A 19,450-nucleotide genomic window follows, 5' to 3' on the forward strand; every position below is an offset into this window, starting at 1 on the left:
TTCCAGCAGTGACGGTTAACAGCGTGAGTTCAGAAACAACAGCCCCACCCCTCCTCGCATTCCGGCCCCGCCCCGAGTTAAGCTCCGCCCCTCCCTGGAGCGCTTCTTCCCTTCCCTGTAGCGTGCTCATTCCCCCCCGCCCCGCCCCGTACTCGACCCGCCCCTTTTCTCCTCAGACTCCGCCTCCGCCACTGGAGGCGGGGCCTGTCGCCCACGCGCGAAGGGCGGGGCTAAAGGAGGAACCATTGGGGGGCGGAGCCAGGAGAGCTCTATCCAATCCCCGGCCCCGAAATCTCAGATCCGGAGGGGGCGGAACGCACGGGGAAGTAGCCGCACTCAGCTTTGCATAGCAACGCACAGCTTTGCATAACCAATACAGGCAGGCATTTAAAGGCGTCGTCGCCTCCACGAACCCTGTAGTTAACTCGGTGAGGACCCACCCTTTGCGATGAACCCCCTGATGCAGGCTCCTCTCCTCATCTCCCTGGGCTTGCTTCTCGCCGGCCCAGCGGCTCCTGCACGCATTTTCTCGAACCGGGTAAGCACCCTTTCCTTTAGGAGGCTGCTTCCAGCATCCCAGCCCAGCTCGGGATGTGCGGGCTGGGGTGGGATATGGGGGTGGCCTCTCCGGTCTCTAGAATTACTTCTTTGCAGCAGAGCCTCCCAAAGTCACTAACTGTGGGACTCTGAGTGGGTCCTTTGCTTTTTGCGGGTTTCAGTTTCCCCGTCTGTACAGAGGGTGGGCTGTAAGGCTTTGCTCTGCTCCAGACTGTTTTGGAAGGGTTAATCTCAGTCCCGTCTGTACTCCTGTCCTCTTTCCAAACGTCTGAGTGAAATTTTACGGAACTGCAAGACCAAGGCTCTAATCCCAGGCCCAGAGACGCAGCCCCCTTTACGTGCCCTCTCTTTTCCGCCATGAAAATGCCTGGTACCCTTCCCCTCCCCTCTGTACTGCTCTGAGGCGCTGCTCCTCCTGGTGGGTGGGTGGGTTTGAGAGGCTCTTCACCCCAGAAGGTCCATACTTGCTCCTCTGGCGACAAAGGTGCAGCCCTGCTCCTGGGTGTGAGGCATGGAGAGGCGCCAGCCTACAAGCTTCTCCCTATCTTCTCAGTCACCCTGTGCTCCAGACCCTGGGGAAGGGGAAGTTCTGTCATTCTGAGAAGTAGAGAAGCCTAGTTCCATGGCCTCTTTGCTGCATACCTGGGGGCCAGACACTTAGTATCTCTGGCAGCAGTCAAAGAGAGAGGCCCAGCCCTAGGTCCCCTCCCGCCAACCTCCTTGGAAATATTTGTCAGAGCCAGGAACAGAGTGGTGTGAGGGAAAGTTGGGATAGGACTAGGAGGCTTGGCTTCTGATTCCTCCTCTGTCTCTAACCCATGGGAGTGGCATTTGGGCTCCTTAAGCCTTGGTCTCCTTATCTGTACAATGGGCTCGACAGTACCATCCTGCCTTTCTTTGATGGTTGTGGGTGAAGGGAAATGCTTCCATGGATGGAAAAGCTCTTATATCTTAAACTCATAAAGTGATAGAAGCCAGTGGGCTCGGCCTCACCCTGCCCCAGGGGCAAGGAGTCTATTCTGCCTATTGAATGGAGGAGCAAAGAACTCTTGGCCTTATTGGTCCGGAGGGTTCACAGTTAGTCCCTGAGTGTAGATTGAGAATGTTTCTCTTGGCTCCAGGTCTGACCACTATGAGGTGGTGTGGCTAAGTCTGGAACCAGTCCTACATCCCCGCTCTCCTACATGTCTTGGCTGTGGATGCCGTCCCAGACCAGAGGGTCTTACGTTGGCAGTTTTAGAGAGGCCATGAGACATCAGGGAGTTCACCCACCTTACCCAGCCCCATAGAGGATAGGGGACTCATCTGAGATTACACAGCAAGGGGCACTTTCCATTCTTATCTGCTATCATCCGGGTCTTCTCTGGGCTCATGTGATTCGGAACCCTTACCCTGAAACCCTGGGCCACATGAAGGCTGTGGGGTGATAGTGAGTGTTTGAGCATCGGGAAAGCGGAGTTCCGGTTCCTCTTCTAGCATTAACCCGGTCTCATGACCCTGGGCTGTGGTGATCCTTAGATAAAAGGGGAGAATGTCTAGCCCCAGGCTGGGCGCAAAATAGGTACTTAATAGACTCTCTGATAACTGTCTAATGTCATTTATCGTGCACATACTATGTGCTATGTGTTGAGCCATGTGCTTTGCTCTTTATTTCCCTAATAAACTTTTTTAGGGGAGTAATTTTAGACTTACAGAAAAGTTGCAAAGACAGTACAGAGTTCCCACACACTCCTCACTCAGTTTCCCCTAATGTTAACATCTTGTATTACCATGGTACATTTGTCAAGACTGAGAAACCAACATAGGTGCATTACCACTAGCTAAACTCTAGACTTTATTTGGATTCTACCAGTTTTCCCATTAATGTCCTCTTTCTGTTCCAGGATCCAATCTCGGGCACCACGTTGCATGTGTTGTCCTGTCTCCCCAGTCTCCTCTGGTCTGTGACAGTTTCTCAGTCTTGTGTCTTCATGGCTGTGACAGTGTTGAGTTGTGACCTGTACTTTCTGTATACAAACTTCTCACTCTTACAGTAGCCCTGTGAGAAGATATAGTTATGCCCATTTAATATATGAGGAAATTGAGCCTCAAGAGGGGTCAACTGACGCATGTTCTCAGCTAGTGAGAGTGGCTGAGGTATGGTCTTAATCCAGGTCTGTGATTTGGACCCATATTTCTGCCTCCACAGCTGTGCCTTTGCCCTCTGCCATACGTTGCCTCTTCCCACATGTTAGCCTAGGCTGGGATGACAAATATCTGGTGCTAGGCCTGCCCTTAGTGGGCATTGCTAACACATCATGCTTCCTTTTCCGGATGAGACTGGACTCAGCTGCAGAATTCACTGTGACAGAAGCCTCTAGTCAGCCATCGACAAAGCACCTTGTTAAGTCTCCCCAGAGCCTGAGGGAAGGAGGAGCAGTGTTCTCTGGACACTTCCTCCAGCCTGGAATCAATCCTCGCTGTGAATCTGGCTGCCTTGGAATTTGTGAAAGCAGCTCTAGAAAATGGCTAGTCCTCCTACCCACCCTCCAGCCCAACTCTTAATCCCAGACATGCTTTCATTTGATAGTGGCCTTCTAATTGGTCTCCCGTGTTCTAAACTCGACCCTCTGCAGTCCATTCTCAACCATAAACCAGAGCATGGCACTCTCCTGCAATGGCGTTCCATGGCACTTATAGGACATCCAGCCTCCTGATGATGACCTATGAGGTCTGGCATGAATTAAATGACCCTGCCACCCCTCTAAGCTTACCTGGGTGCCTCATCCACTACATCTAGCCCACTGGCCTTGTAGGGCCCAGAGCAGCTGAGCATCTTCCCAGTGCGGGGCCTTTGCCCATGTTCCCTCTGCCTGAACATTCTTTCAGTACTTGCATGGCTGACTCCTCATCTTGCAGGATTATAACTTCCTCATCACCCAATTTAAGTGAGTCCTTTGTTACTCGACACGACCCTCTGTTTGTTTCTTTTATGGCACCCAGAGATCATAGTGGGTAATATTTATGTACATTGGACTGTAAGCTCCTCATCGCAGGGCAGGCACATTTCTAATTGTTTACCTCTATGAACAGCCCTTGGCCCCGGGCCTGTGATCACTGCTTCATAAATATCTGCGGAATGAATGTTGAAGGAAACATTTGTTGGTACCTACCCTGTCTAAGGGGCTGTGGGGAATGCAGGGATGAATCAGGCCTTTCTTAGTCATGGCCCAATGCTTCATTCCAAGGGACAGAAGCCCATTCCAAGAAGCTCAAGTAAAGGGAAGCTTATTCCAGGTATACAAGGAATCTCATGGAACTAATGGCAGGAAGTGGCGGCTGGGATGTCTAATGGCTATCATTTAGGGAGCCAGCTCATGCTTTGTGCCTGGCATTGTGTTATGAGTTTTACGTCCATGCTCTCACCCTCCCAACAGGTCTGGGAGGAAAGTAGAAATGACTCCACTTAAAAGATGTGGAAATTGCAGCTCCAAAGGGGAAACTGGCCTGTAGAGTCACATGATTTGGTGGTCGAGCTATGATTTCAAGCCATGTCTACCAACTAAAGCCTTGATTTACCCATATCTTAGTCTAAAACCATGCCCTTGGCTGTTCCCCCTCACTGCCTATTTAGATAGGGGGCCGGAGGCAGGGGGCGACTCTGTCTGTTCTCTTTTCCACAGACCAGCAGAGCCCTTAGTTCTTGTCCCTTTGGCTTGGTCATGAGTCTAGGTGTTCTGGCTCTGCCTTAAAGCTTATGACCCCATGACAGCTCAAAGCCCAAAGTCCTCTGAATGATTTTGCCTCTGTCTCACTTCCCAAATTGGAGGCAGAGAGAATCTGTCCGCCTGGCCTGGGTTAAGTATTCTCTTTTGGCCCACCTACCTGTGGCTGTGTTGATGACGGGGGTCAACTTGGGGATGTGGGACTGGCAGGTTTTCCTTCTAAGATGGGATGTGCATGGTGGGAATGCTGAAAGTCTCTTGTAGGTGGCCTTCAGGGGGCTGGGAAAGGTGTGAGTGGGTGGGCAGAGTCTGCATGGTATAGGAAGTGTTAAAGATCATAGACAGGGTTCTGTGGGAGTGGGGAGTCAGTGGTCATGTGTAGTTGGACACGATGGTGGAATCAGGAATCAGGAGACCTCTTGGGGGATGTGGAGGAAGAAGAGGAGATATGGCTCAGCAGAGGGGAGGGGAATGAGTTGGGGTGTGGGACAGGGCAGGGCATGAGCAATGGGAGTTAAGAAAGTACTGGTTAGGATTGCGGAAGTTTGTTCACTAGGGATTGTTCATCAACAGATGGCCCACTGGGGATCTTTTCAGGTGTGTCCTAGTCCCTCCCTGGGCTAATTGTGCCTCCTTGAGGGTAGGGTGTTAGATGTTGTTATGTTTCCCCCTGTGTTTTGTGTTCCCTATTGTTCCTGGCCCTGGATTGGGCTTGGGGTGTGACGTGAATAAAGTTCTGGGCGTGGGCTGCAAAGCCGAATCCTCCAAAAGCCTCCCTCTAAGGAGATGCCAAGACTAGTTGGAGAGGAGTGGGGAGCAGGGAGGTGAGAGATCAGAGAAGGTATCTACCAAAGGTGGATATGGTTAGTCTCCTATTTTGAAGTACAAGGTCTGTGATTTTGTGCTCTATAGTTCACGGCACACTTTTTGGAGATTGTCTTTTAGTTTAGTCCTGCCTATGAAATGGGTAGGACCAGTGTTATTCCAGGTTTACAGATGTGGAGTTGCAGATGAAGCTCATAGAGGGCAGGTACCTCGCCCACGGGCACACTGTCAGTAAACTGCTCTGTTAATCCTTCTAACCTGTGAGAGTTCCTTTTGTCAACTTTTCTTTTCTCTTCTTTTCTTGCTGCCTTATTGTCCTTAGCTTTCCCAGCTCAGTAGCTTTTCCTGGGATAACTGCCATAAGGGGAAGGACCCTGTGGTGATCAACAGCCTGACTGTGGAACCTGACCCTATTGTCATTCCTGGGAACATGACCATCAGCGCTGAGGTCAAGACCACTGTGAACCTCAAAGATCCTCTGAAGGTGAGCCCAGGGGTGGGCAGGGTCAGGGAGGTGCTGAAGGGAAGGTGCTGTGGGCCAGAGGGAGGGCCCTGAGGCATGTATGCTCAGGGAACTGAATAATTTTGGAATCCTGGAATCCCAGAGCAGCAAAAGAAGCATAGATTTGTTAAATGTCCTTTCATAAGTTTATTTGCCTTTTGTATTTCTGTTTAGGAATAACCAGTTCATTCATGCCTGTTGCCTGTTTTGGGGGTGGATATTTGCATGTTTTCATACAGAACAATAGAAACTTTGTGGATCCATTGCAACTCCATATATTGTAGTCCTTTCCTCACTGGTTTGCATTGCTACCTTTATACCATATTATTATTTTTTTAATATTTATTTGTTTATTTGGCTGCATCAGGTCTCAGTTGCGGCACGCGGGCTCTTCATCGCAAGGCACAGGGCTTCTCTCTAGTTGTGGCGCACGGGCTCCAGAGCATGTGGGCTTAGTAGTTGTGACATATACCGTATTCTTGTATGCCTTCAGCCTGTCCTGGTGCAGATCTCTTCTGGCACCAGTTTCCTTTTGACTCTTTAAAAGGTTTTCTGATTTGGAATCTGTGTACCTGAAACTACCCTTTGACTTGGTTAATCACAGCCCCTACCTCATACATTTCTCTGAGCGATTACTGAGTTAATAACATGGATAGTGCCTTGCACAGGGCCTGGCACACAAGACCAGCTCGGTACATGTTAGCTGTTAGCCCTTGTTAATATTTCCGTTAGTATCAATCTCTTCCTGTGGCTTCTTTGACCCAGACAGAGTCCTGTACGTGCAAACAGCTCTCAAGCTTTGCTTTGTCCAGCACCTCTTCCCAAGTCTTCTACAGGCTACGTCACCGCATTTTCTTTAGCTGTTCTTCAAGTGATTTTCTACCAGGGTCACATTTCTACACTACCTCCGCTGAGTCTGGAGCAAAGAGCTCTTTGGCGAGCTGGCCATCATGCTTGCTCTTCTGCCACTGCCATGCAAACTGCAGACGTTTCCAAGAACACTGATGCAGTACAACTGACTTAGAAGGAAAAAGCTGGTGAACTCCTTTTTCTTTCCCCAGCCTTTTCCTGGCTTCTTTGTAGGCCATTAAGATGGGTTCCTCCCACCTATTTTCTATTATAGATCTTCCTCAACTTACATCCCAGTGAACCAAGCATAAGTTGAAAAATCTCGTTAAGTTGAAACTGCATTTTAATACACCTAACCTACCAAACGTCACAGCTTAGCCTCGCCTACCTTAACCACACTCAGAACATGTACATTAGCCTGCAGTTGGGCAAAATCATTTAACACAAAGCCTATTTTATGATAAGGTGTTGAATATTGAATACTGTACTGAAAGTGAAAACCAGAATGGTTGTGTGGGTACAGAATGGTTTAAGTTGTTTACCCTCGTGATCGCATGGCTGATTGGGAGCTGTGGCTTCCTGCCACTGCCCAGCATCTCCAGAGAGAATGGTACTGCATATTGCTAGCCCTGAAAAAGATCACAATTCATAACAGGAAGTACAGTTTCTACAGAATGTGTATTGCTTCTGTACCATCGTAAAGTTGAAAAATTGTAAGTTGAACCATCGTCAGTCTGTACTTTATTACCTGTCATAAATTTGGGCCATTGAGCTTTTTAAAATTGGACTCAGATTCCCACTGCCTCTTCCCTTCCTCCTACATTTCTCTTATGTATATATTTTTGATTTGGTTCCTTTATCTTTTTAGGGTATGTGCATACTAGCTATTAAATGAAAGCCTCTCACCACTTGTGTAGGAGAAAAGATGATGAGTCTCCTTTTACAGATAAGAGACACTGAAGCTCAGAGAAGGATGCAACTTGCCCCAGGTCAGCATTCAAGGCTGGTGTCCTTATCTATCTAATGTTTCCTATTCCTGAGCTCTTTCTGGCAGGGAGGCGGAATTAGTGCTTGGAGTTTTAGCAGGGGAGTACGCCAGGACTTTCCTCTTGACAGCAAAGACCCCCGCCCCCCAGGAGAGCTGCTAGGACACAAGCACTGTATGAGCCTGAAGGGCTCTTAAGGTTAATGGCTTCTCGCCTTGTTACTGGGGCCCAGAGAGGAGTGACTGGTCCAAGCCATGTACCTGTTAGTGGCAGGAGAGAAACCTCCTCCTCCTCCTCTTCTGACCTTGCTGAAGTGAAATTTCTTCAATCAAAAGTCCCATTTGGGGCTTCCCTGGTGGCGCAGTGGTTAAGAATCCACGTGCCTGGAGCCAGAGCTCTGCAACAAGAGAAGCCACCGCAGTGAGAAGCCCGGGCACTGCAACGAAGAGTAACCCCCGCTCACTGCAACTAGAGAAAGCCCACGTGCAGCAATGAAGACTCAACGCAGCCAAAAATGAATAAAATAAATTTTAAAAAATATTAAGGAAAAAAAAAGTCCCATTTGGAACCTGGATGGACTTGATGCCAGCTACAATTTTGAGAAGTTGGATGCGCCAGATTCTGTGAGCCATGGGCAAGGTTGGAGTCTGTCCAGGAACGCCTTTTTCTTCTTTTGATGTGTTCCACAGGATTTGGCATAATTTAGAACTCCCTTCTTTGAGCTCTCATGTTCCAGCCTCTGAGACCTTGGTTTCCCCATCCTCAGGAATCGTAAACTGCTACCACATTTGGCATGTACACTTATTTCAGGCTTTTAGACACGTAGCTTTCAGCCCTGATGGTTTAGCGCTTTTTTCCCCTCTAAAGTCCTGTACCTGCAATGCCCCTGCCTGAGCCCTGTGATTGAGATATAACTGCCCCTTCCCCGATCTCATCAAATGTCTCCCCTTCAAGTCAGTTGCTAACAGTGGATCTTTTTTTTTTTTTTAATTTATTTATTTTATTTTTGGCTGCATTGGGTCTTTGTTGCTGTGTGCGGGCTTTCTCTAGTTGTGGCAAGCGGGGTTACTCTTCGTTGCGGTGTGCGTGCTTCTCATTGCAGTGGCTTCTCTTGTTGTGGAGCACAGGCTCTAGGCACGTGGGCTTCAATAGTTGTGGCATACGGGCTCAGTAGTTGTGGCTCGTGGGCTCTAGAGTGCAGGCTCAGTAGTTGTGGCACACGGGGTTAGTTGCCCCATGGCATGTGGGATCTTCCCAGACCAGGGCTCGAACCCGTGTCCCCAGCACTGGCAGGCGGATTCTTAACCACTGCACCACCAAGGAGGCCCCTATCAGCGGGTCTTTATCTAGAGCCTTGTGTGCCTAGCCCTGAGCTAGAGGCCAAGAGAAAAGTCATTGTTTTCAACTTGTAAGAAACTTTGACTCTTAGGATGTCAGAACTGGTAGGTCTCTTCAAGATCATGAGATCCAAATACTCCATGGTCAAGATGGAGGAGCAGAGGCCTGAGTGGGGAAAGGACTTGCCCAAGTGCCCTGGTGGGTACAGGGATCCTGATTCCATTACCCGTCAGTGCCTCTGTCTGTCTTGTGGAACCAGGTCCCATGACACAGGGGTTTATTTAGGTTGAGCTGTGGAGGTGCTAAGGTAGTCCTGGAGTAGAGGGATTGATGGTCCCTTATTACTCAGCTTTGCTTGATTTTTTTTTTTTTTTGGCCACGCTGCACGTCTTGTGGGATCTTAGTCCCCCAACCAGGGATTGAACTCGGGCCCATGGCAGTGAAAGCACCAAGTCCTAACCACTGGACCACCCAGGGAACTCCCCTTGCTTGCTCTTCTGAGCCATATGAACAAGTAGACTGAGAACAAAGACTGGAAAATCAGCCATGGTTTGTAATCCCTAAACGGCAGGCATGACTGTTGCCTTAAGTTCGGGGTGCCCCCGCTGAGTACCTCCTGTGCTGTGCTTGTCCTGGCTGGGGGAGGCCTGGCTCCTAGTGGATGCAGCCCCACAGGCTTCCAGTGTGGTGGGAGGAGCCCAGGCAGGACTTGGTCCCCGCTGGTCCCCTCAGCTGGGTGTTCTTTCTTGTTCAGGGCAGAACTGGCTCAACCATTTTCATTGGGGTGTTAGCAAAACAAGGAGGGGTACTGAGGGGAGAAGTCCAGCAGGAAGTAATTTTTGGACTTCAGGCACTATGCTAAGTGTTTGACAGGCATTGTCTCACTCAGTGGGACCTTGTGAGAGAGGCAGACACTCTTAAAATGTCCCATTTTGGAGATGAGGGGATGGAGACAGAAGAAATTCCCCAAGGGCACAAGAGTAGGAAGTGGCCGAAGTAACATTCCACTCCAGGCCCTCGGCTCTTTCTAGGCAAAGGGGTTGAAGCAGGCTTGGCAGGAGAGGAGACAGGAGGGCTGGGAGGGGACCGTGCATGACTCGGGGTGGGGAATAACGTGTGGGTCAGCAGAGTGGGATGAGGCAAATTTGAGTTTGTCCACTCAGAATACAGGCTGCGTGGACCTATGCCTTCCTCCTGGACCTGGATCCTGACACCTGGGCCAGTTGCAAGACTGAGTCCACAGCCTGGGGAGCCGGCCTGAGCCCAGCAGGCTCAAGGGGAATAAGTGCCCATCCAGGATTTGTCTCTTAGAAACAAAAGCCCTGAATCAAGTGAGCTTGGGGGCTGGGAGTCATAGGATGCTGTGATGTTACAGCCGAGAGTGGTTTCCTGCCATTACACCCACAGAGAATCAGACTTCCTCCTGCCCTTTCCTGACACTTTTCCCTGACACCTTTGGGGGGATACGAACATGGTCCCTAAGGCACCACTCATTTGGCTCTTAGGCAGCTAATACTTAGTGAATGCTTAGCCCGTGCCAGGCACAACTGGTCAGCCCCCACCTCCAGAACAGGAGCAGAATCATGGCAGCATGGAGGTGTGAAGTACTCACCGATCTCCCCATCCAGCTTCTCTCTGGGTGCAGGAGTCCTTTTGTAGCTTCCCCAACAGGGTCCAGGCAGCCCACCTCTTCTTGAGGTAGTTCCATCTGTTGTAACCTCACTATGATTGTTAAGATCTTCCTAATAGCAATCCCAAAATGATCTCTCTGTAAATTCCTATTGTTTTCAGTTGTCTTCTATGGCTGTACAGAGAAAATAGGATCCAAGAATAGCAGATGGGTTTCATCTTGGTAACCAACTCCAATCAGTTGGTGGTAGCTGCCTGAAGTCCTCCGAAGGAAAAGGTTCTGAAGCCAAGATTGGGCTGAGAAGGAAAGTCTAGAAGCAATGCCACAGTTAGCCAATTAGCAGTTAGATGACAAGTGCATTTCAACTTCAGCCAATGGGTGGTGACTACCTAAAGAATTATAAGACTGTGTGGTTCAGTGCAGGGGGGAAAAAAGTTACATTTGATTATTAAAGTCTGCCATGGGCACAGGAAAGGATAGTGTTGGAGCATGTGCCACAATATTGTCATTTCTCGATCAGAATATCTCCCAGATCCCATCCAATTAAAAACTCTGATAAAATAAACTGCTGGCCTTTTAAAGAGGCAGAGGAACTGGTATGTTTGCCTTGGAATTTTACACTTTCTCCAACTCTCTCACCAGGTGGTATTAACTCTGGAGAAGGAAGTGGCTGGCTTTTGGGTCAAAGTCCCATGTATGGAGCAATTTGGCAGCTGCACCTATGAGAACTTCTGTAATGTGCTTGAAGTGTTAACTCCCCATGAGAATCCCTGCCCAGAACCCCTGCACACCTATGGGCTTCCCTGTCACTGTCCCTTCAAACAAGTAAGTATAGGGAGGGGAGAGCATTCCCCCTGTGACTAGAGTAGAGACATGGGGTTTGGAGACATTCTCTTGCAGACCTGGATGTCTGTGGGTGTAAATTGATATGATCTATCCTGAATCACTTATCTTTTGGGGGCCTCGGTTGATCCAACTGTGAATGGGAGACCTGAAGCTCGATCTGACCTCTGGTGTCCTTTTGCTATCACATTCTATGTTCTACATGGCTCTTAGGAGAGTGGGAGGAGGGGCAGTTTGCAGCTGCAATCCTAGAGGTCACTCCAGGAGAGAGTCCCATCTGTAGGCTCTCACTGACCTGTGGTCCACTGCCTTTCCCACAGGGTACCTACTCACTGCCCAAGTCTGACTTCTTCCTGCCTGACCTGGAGCTGCCCAGCTGGCTCAGCAGTGGGAACTACCGCTCGGAGATCATCCTAAGCATCAACGGGAAGCGTCTGGGCTGTGTCAGAATCTCCGCCTCTCTAAAGGGCAAATAAGGTGGCACCTGCCACAGCAGAATGAAGAGGGTGTGAGGAAGGCATCCTCTTCTTCTGTCTTACGTTGGCCAAGGCCAGATTCTACTCTCTGTCCTTTCTCAAGCCCCTTTCTACAATGACGACACTCCCCCGCTGAAAGTCATTTTATGCCACCTACAAAATTTTTAGGTGTGGGCCAGCAGCCCTAACCTAAGGGCGGATGAGCCTGGTGGTTTTTGACAGCCCAGGACATCTACTGGGCTGGCCACTGCATTTTCCTCCTCACCCCCATGTCTTTCTCTAAGAGCTCAACTCATTTTCTAAACAGTCAAGGAAGGGGCCTAACACGTCAGTGTTAGGTCAGTGTGTCACTGACCTAAAAGCAGAGTGAGAGTACTAACAGTTTTCATTTTACTCCCACCCCCTCTTACAATGAAGGATCTGAAGGAGTCGATCTCAGTCTGTTCCTCCATTAACGTCTATGATTTAGTGTTCTTTTCTAGACTTGCCCAGTTAACAGTGGGGCACGGTGTATCCTGGAGAGGCAAGGCATGTGATGGGAGAGATATCTGAGAATGCTCTATGTGTTTAAGATAGTCTGCGAACTCAGGTACCTGCAGGGCAAAGCGCAAGACATGAGTAAGTGATGAGGACCACGAGGAACATGTTTGCGGGCACATCTTCCATTTTTTCCTTTGTATAATAATATAACTGATCCGAGGCAGCTGCTGCCCAGTCTCGAGCTGGGGGTATAATCAGGGATGTGGGAACTGGGGTGAGTTGGAAAGGGCACATCTGGTCCGTAGGGACAGCTGCTATCTAGCTATAGCCAGTGAGTACCACAGGAGAGTATGGGCCCAGCATTGCCAAATATTCTCAATTTCTTTTTCCCTCGAGAAGCCAGAAATCCAGACTTTTATATGAAATCAATTTTAAAATATTGGCAACGAATTATTTTTTTAAATACTGAGCAGGCAGAAGGGGCCAATCAGACTTGTCACTGGGGAAATCTGGTTGGCTCATGGGTGGCCAGTTCGTGGCCTTGGATATAAGAACATGCATGCCTTGTCCTTTTAACCTTGAGACAACTCCTCCAACACTGTTTCTCCCTCCATCGGGTCAAATCCATAGTGCCTGACCCTAGAATGCTCCTCCAGTGCTGGGGGAGTAGAGGCGGCCTCAGAGCTGTGAGCTCAGGGATCACGAGGCTGCCTGCCCTGGCCTTGGAGCACTGTCAGGGTGAGTGGGGCAGAGGCTGACCAAGTGGACCCGCCAGCAGCCACTATGGAGCAGGGATCCAGCGAAGAGAGGTGGACTCATATCAGGTGCCTGGGTTTGTTCACTGTCCTGTCCTCTCATGACAACTTAATCACCCATGACCAGCCCCGGGTTCTGGGCTCACATGAAGGCTGGAATGGTAATAAATCTTTTTAACTTGAGGAGAATTCCTCCTTTGTTGTGGCTGCATATTTTCTCATTGATCACATCTCAGGATTTCTTTCTTTTTTTTTTTTTAAACATCTTCATTGGAGTATAACTGCTTTACAATGGTGTGTTAGTTTCTGCTTTATAACAAAGTGAATCAGCTATACATATACATATATCCCCATATCCCCTCCCTCTTGCATCTCCCTCCCACCCTCCCTATCCCATCCCTCTAGGTGGTCACAAAGCACCGAGTTGATCTCCCTGTGCTATGCGGCTGCTTCCCACCAGCTATCTATTTTACATTTGGTAGTATATATATGTCCATGCCACTCTCTCACTTCGTCCCAGCTTACCCTTCCCCCTCCCCGTGTCCTCAAGTCCATTCTCTATGTCTGTGTCTTTATTCCTGTCCTGCCCCTAGGTTCTTCAGAGCCTTTTTTTTTTTTTTTTAGATTCCATATATATGTGTTAGCATACGGTATTTGTTTTTCTCCTTCTGACTTTTACTTCACTGTATGACAGACTCTAGGTCCATCCACCTCACTACAAATAACTCAATTTTGTTTCTTTTTATGACTGAGTAATATTCCATTGTATATATGTGCCATGTCTTCTTTATCCATTCATCTGTTGATGGACACTTAGGTGCTTCCATGTCCTGGCTATTGTAAATAGAGCTGCAATGAACATTTTGGTACATGACTCTTTCTGAATTCTGGTTTTCTCAGGGTATATGCCCAGTAGGGGGATTGCTGGGTCGTATGGTAGTTCTATTTTTAGCTTTTTAAGGAACCTCCATACTGTTCTCCATAGTGGCTGTATCATTTTACATTCCCACCAACAGTGCAAGAGGGTTCCCTTTTCTCCACACCCTCTCCAGCATTTATTGTTTGTAGATTTTTTGATGATGCCCATTCTGACTGGAGTGACATCTCGGGATTTCTGGAGCTTGTTTTCTGGGCTGTTTCTGCCAGAAGAGTTTGTGGCAGTGGGACAGGCGAGCTGAGGCAATGCCAGGGACTGACTCTTCTATTTCTGTCTCCTGTGCTGCTTGTTATCTCAGCTTCAATCTGTCTCATCACCATCCAGCTTCCTTGGTTGTTTTTTTGCCTTCCCATTGCACTGTGACCTCTCCAGCCCTTTTTATCCCCCTCCTGGATCTTTGAGTTGAGCATTATTCTCCCAGTCGCATCCTTGCATGTAAGGAAGCTCGATAGTTTGGTTAGTCTTTGTGTGCCATGCCATGCTCTCGGCTCAGATGCTCCTCCAAGTCTTGGTGGGGACGGTGGGGGGCAGTGAGAGGTTGTGTGGGGAGATGGTGAGAATCTCAAATCACAGGGCAAAGTGAACTTTTTAATAAATGGTGCTGAGCCAAATGGAAAGCCATTTGGAGAAAGTTGAGATTAGATCCATACTTAATGCCATATGCAAGAATAAACTCCAAGTGAATCCAGGGTCTAAGTGTTAAAAATGAAACCATACAAATACTAAAAGGAAACATGGGTGAAACATCCAGAGGCAATAAAGACTGATAAATTTGACTACATATGAAAAAAATTGCTTGGCAAGAAACACCAGTCAAAAGACTGGAAGAAGATATTTACAGCACATATCATAGACAAAAGGTTAATAATATTCCTACTATAAAGAATTGTCAAGGGATCAAAAACCTGATAGAAAAACTGGGAAAAGAATTGAACAGACAAACTCTCACAGAAAGGTATAAAAATGACTCTTAAACATGAAAAAAATGTTGAAACTCACTTCAAGATCAGAAAAATATAAATTGAAACAATATTGACATAACATTTGTCATTTCTTGGGTTGGTAAAAAATAAGTACGCCACCACAACCCACCAGGCAAGGCTGTGTGGAAACAGGTCCTCTCATACACAGCTGGTAGGAATGCAAACTGATTTAGTCCTTCTTGAGGGGAATTTGTCAGTGTTACTTGTCATGTAATTTGTCAGTGTTACCTGTCATGTAAGAAAAGAGTGTAAGAAAAATAGACATGTGTCTACCCATTTGTACATAAGGAAAAATGAGCCAGAAACTAATGAATTGCTTATTTACAGAGAGTGGAAAGAAGAGGGAAATGATAACAGGTTATAAAGGATGAAGAGGATGGGATACTTCTGAGTATATCATTTTGTGTATCTGACTCTTAGAACCATATAATGTTTCTGATTCCCAAATCATGATTAAAATCAACCAGGAGATAAGGGAAATTTAACATGGAATACAAACTAACAAAACCTATTTCAGATGAAAACCTATTTCAAATAATACAACCACACTGAAGTGGGTGGGGAAAAAAAATAAAATTACAGTATTTTGATGGGGTACTATAAAGCAACAGAAAAAAGGAACTGCACACAAATACTGAATGTACTCTAATTAGTCAATTAGTTTTTTCACAGGAGTAGCAGTTAGCAATTTTGAAAGTATTTCATGTGTATATTAGGATTGAGAAAATGAATAAGTATATTATGGACACTGAGAGCATAGGGGCATATTGAAAGGACACAGGAACCAACCTGAGCTCTCAGTGGCCAAATCTTGGACAACTTGAGCAAGAAAAGAAATATTGACAGTAGTGGGTTATAATCCATTGAATAAACACCGTTGAGTCCATACACAACAGAATCCCAATTAAATGTAGAAGAAATGGCAAAAATGGGGGAAAAAAACATCATTAGGCAAATGCCATTGTAAGAATTGTTGCAGAAAAGAAACATCTATGTGTGCTAAAATTATTGGATAAACCTATGATGAGAAACAGGATTTTGAATGGTCTCAAGATATCTCCTTACAAGATACAATTACAAAGGGGAAAATATAGTGGAGAAACCTGGCAGACACCACTTAACCAAGTGGTCACATTTAACATTACCAGTAATAAGACATACTGACATCGTGCACTTCCCAATATGGTGCACTGATAAAGGACAGTGACACTTCTCTGGTATTGCCCAAAACGTATAATCTCAATTTCATCACAAGAAAGATCACACAAACCTAAATTGAGAAACAATACAAAATAACTGGCTAGTCGTCTTCAAAAGCATCAGGGCCATGAACAGTAAGGGAAGACTGAGGAACAGTCACAGATCAGAAGAGAATATAGAAAATGTGAGAACTTGGATTGGATACTGGATTGGAAAAAGGACCAGAAATAGGATTTCACCAGTGTTAATTACTTAGTTTTGACCACTGTGCTCTGTTTGGGTAAGATGTTAACATTATTGAAAGCTAGGTGAAGGGTATATGGGGACTCTATTATTTTTGCCACTTTGAAGTTTTTTCAAAATAAAAAGTTGTAGAGAAGCAAGAAGAACTACAATCCTGCAGCCTGTGGAACAAAAACCACATTCACAGAAAGAGAGACAAGATGAAAAGGCAGAGGGCTATGTACCAGATGAAGGAACAAGATAAAACACCAGAAAAACAACTAAATGAAGTGGAGATAGGCAACCTTCCAGAAAAAGAATTCAGAATAATGATAGTGAAGATGATCCAGGACCTCGGAAAAAGAATGGAGGCAAAGATCGAGAAGATGCAAGAAATGTTTAACAAAGACCTAGAAGAATTAAAGAACAAACAAACAGAGATGAACAATACAATAACTGAAATGAAAACTACACTAGAAGGAATCAATAGCAGAATAACTGAGGCAGAAGAACACATAAGTGACTGGGAAGACAGAATGGTGGAATTCACTGCTGTGGAACAGAATAAAGAAAAAAGAATGAAAAGAAATGGAGACAGCCTAAGAGACCTCTGGGACAACATTAAACGCAACAACATTTGCATTATAGGAGTCCCAGAAGGAGAAGAGAGAGAGAAAGGACCCAAGAAAATATTTGAAGAGATTATAGTCGAAAACTCCCTTAAAATGGGAAAGGAAATAGCTACCCAAGTCCAGGAAGCACAGAGAGTCCCATACAGGATAAACCCAAGGAGAAACACGCCGAGACACATAGTAATCAAATTGGCAAAAATTAAAGGCAAAGAAAAATTATTGAAAGCAGCAAGGGAAAAATGACAAATAACATACAAGGGAACTCCCATAAGGTTAACAGCTGATTTCTCAGAAGAAACTCTACAAGACAGAAGGGAGTGGCATGATATACTTAAAGTGATGAAAGGGAAGAACCTACAACCAAGATTACTCTACCCCTCAAGGATCTCATTCAGATTCGATGGAGAAATCAAAAGCTTTACAGACAAGCAAAAGCTAAGAGAATTCAGCACCACCAAACCAGCTCTACAACAAATGCTAAAGGAACTTCTCCAAGTGGGAAACACAAGAGAAGAAAAGGACCTACAAAAACAAACCCAAAACAATTAAGAAAATGGTCATAGGAACATACATATCGATAATTACCTTAAACGTGAATGGATTAAATGCTCCAACCAAAAGACATAGGCTTGCTGAATGGATACAACAACAAGACCCATATATATGCTGTCTACAAGAGACCCACTTCAGACCTAGGGATACATACAGACTGAAAGTGAGGGGACGGAAAAAGATATTCCATGCAAATGGAAATCAAAAGAAAGCTGGAGTAGCAATACTCATATCAGATAAAATAGACTTTCAAATAAAGAATGTTACAAGAGACAAGGAAGGACACTACATAATGATCAAGGGATCAATCCAAGAAGAAGATATAACAATTATAAATATATATGCACCCAACATAGGAGCACCTCAATACATAAGGCCACCGCGAACAGCTATAAAAGAGGAAATCGACAGTAACACAATAATAGTGGGGGACTTTAACACCTCACTTACACCAACGGACAGATCATCCAAAATGAAAATAAATAAGGAAACAGAAGCTTTAAATGACACAATAGACCAGATAGATTTAATTGATATTTATAGGACATTCCATCCAAAAACAGCAGATTACACTTTCTTCTCAAGTGCACACGGAACATTCTCCAGGATAGATCACATCTTGGGTCACAAATCAAGCCTCAGTAAATTTAAGAAAATTGAAATCATATCAAGCATCTTTTCTGACCACAACGCTATGAGATTAGAAGTGAATTACAGGGAAAACAACGTAAAAAACACAAACACATGGAGGCTAAACAATACGTTACTAAATAACCGAGAGATCACTGAAGAAATCAAAGAGGAAATCAAAAAATACCTAGAGACAAATGACAATGAAAACACGACGATCCAAAACCTATGGGATGCAGCAAAAGCAGTTCTCAGAGGGAAGTTTATAGCTATACAAGCCTACCTCAAGAAACAAGAAAAATCTCAAATAAACAATCTAACCTTACACCTAAAGGAACTAGAGAAAGAAGAACAAACAAAACCCAAACTTAGCAGAAGGAAAGAAATCATAAAGATCAGAGCAGAAATAAATGAAATAGAAACAAAGAAAACAATAGCAAAGATCAATAAAACTAAAAGCTGGTTCTTTGAGAAGATAAACAAAATTGAAAAACCATTAGTCAGACTCATCAAGAAAAAGAGGGAGAGGACTCAAATCAATAAACTTAGAAATGAAAAAGGAGCAGTTACAACAGACACCGCAGAAATACAAAGCATCCTAAGGGACTACTACAAGCAACTCTATGCCAATAAAATGGACAACCTGGAAGAAATGGACAAATTCTTAGAAAGGTATAACCTTCCAAGACTGAACCAGGAAGAAACAGAAAATATGAACAGACCAATCACAAGTAATGAAATTGAAACTGTGATTAAAAATCTTCCAACAAACAAAAGCCCAGGACCAGATGGCTTCACAGGTGAATTCTATCAAACATTTAGAGAAGAGCTAACACCCATCCTTCTCAAACTCTTCCAAAAAATTGCAGAGGAAGGAACACTCCCAAACTCATTCTGTGAGGCCACCATCACCCTGATACCAAAACCAGACAAAGATACTACAAAAAAAGAAAATTACAGACCAATATCACTGATGAATATAGATGCAAAAATCCTCAATAAAATACTAGCAAACAGAATCCAACAACACATTAAAAGGATCATACACCACGATCAAGTGGGATTTATCCCAGGGATGCAAGGATTCTTCAATGTATGCAAATCAATCAATGTGGTACACCATATTAACAAATTGAAGGATAAAAACCATATGATCATCTCAATAGATGCAGAAAAAGCTTTTGACAAAATTCAACACCCATTTATGATAAAAACTCTCCAGAAAGTGGGCATAGAGGGAACTTACCTCAACATAATAAAGGCCATATATGACAAATCCACAGCAAACATCATTCTCAATGGTGAAAAACTGAAAGCATTTCCTCTAAGATCAGGAAAAAGACAAGGA

At 45.6% G+C, this 19,450-nt stretch overlaps 1 protein-coding gene across 1 annotated transcript; it reads left to right on the plus strand.

Moving 5' to 3' along the window:
* Nucleotides 1-311: 311 nt before the first annotated feature.
* GM2A (ganglioside GM2 activator) lies at nt 312-13,129 on the plus strand. The gene is made up of 4 exons (XM_059919567.1): nt 312-538; nt 5,410-5,571; nt 11,035-11,217; nt 11,556-13,129. The coding sequence occupies exons 1-4, from the start codon at nt 449-451 to the stop codon at nt 11,709-11,711; spliced, it is 591 nt and encodes a 196-aa protein (XP_059775550.1). The 5' UTR covers nt 312-448; the 3' UTR covers nt 11,712-13,129.
* The last annotated feature ends 6,321 nt before the right edge of the window (nt 13,130-19,450 follow it).

This window comes from Balaenoptera ricei, chromosome 3 (genome assembly GCF_028023285.1).
Source record: "Balaenoptera ricei isolate mBalRic1 chromosome 3, mBalRic1.hap2, whole genome shotgun sequence".
Classification (NCBI taxonomy): domain Eukaryota; kingdom Metazoa; phylum Chordata; class Mammalia; order Artiodactyla; family Balaenopteridae; genus Balaenoptera; species Balaenoptera ricei.

What these genes read in the sequence shown, in the direction of transcription:
- GM2A (XM_059919567.1), top strand. Translation starts at nt 449, where the DNA reads ATGAACCCCCTGATGCAGGCTCCTCTCCTCATCTCCCTGGGCTTGCTT. An exon ending in CACGCATTTTCTCGAACCGG is followed by an intron (nt 539 to 5,409) that starts GTAAGCACCCTT and finishes TATTGTCCTTAG; the next exon opens with CTTTCCCAGCTCAGTAGCTT. An exon ending in ACCTCAAAGATCCTCTGAAG is followed by an intron (nt 5,572 to 11,034) that starts GTGAGCCCAGGG and finishes CTCTCTCACCAG; the next exon opens with GTGGTATTAACTCTGGAGAA.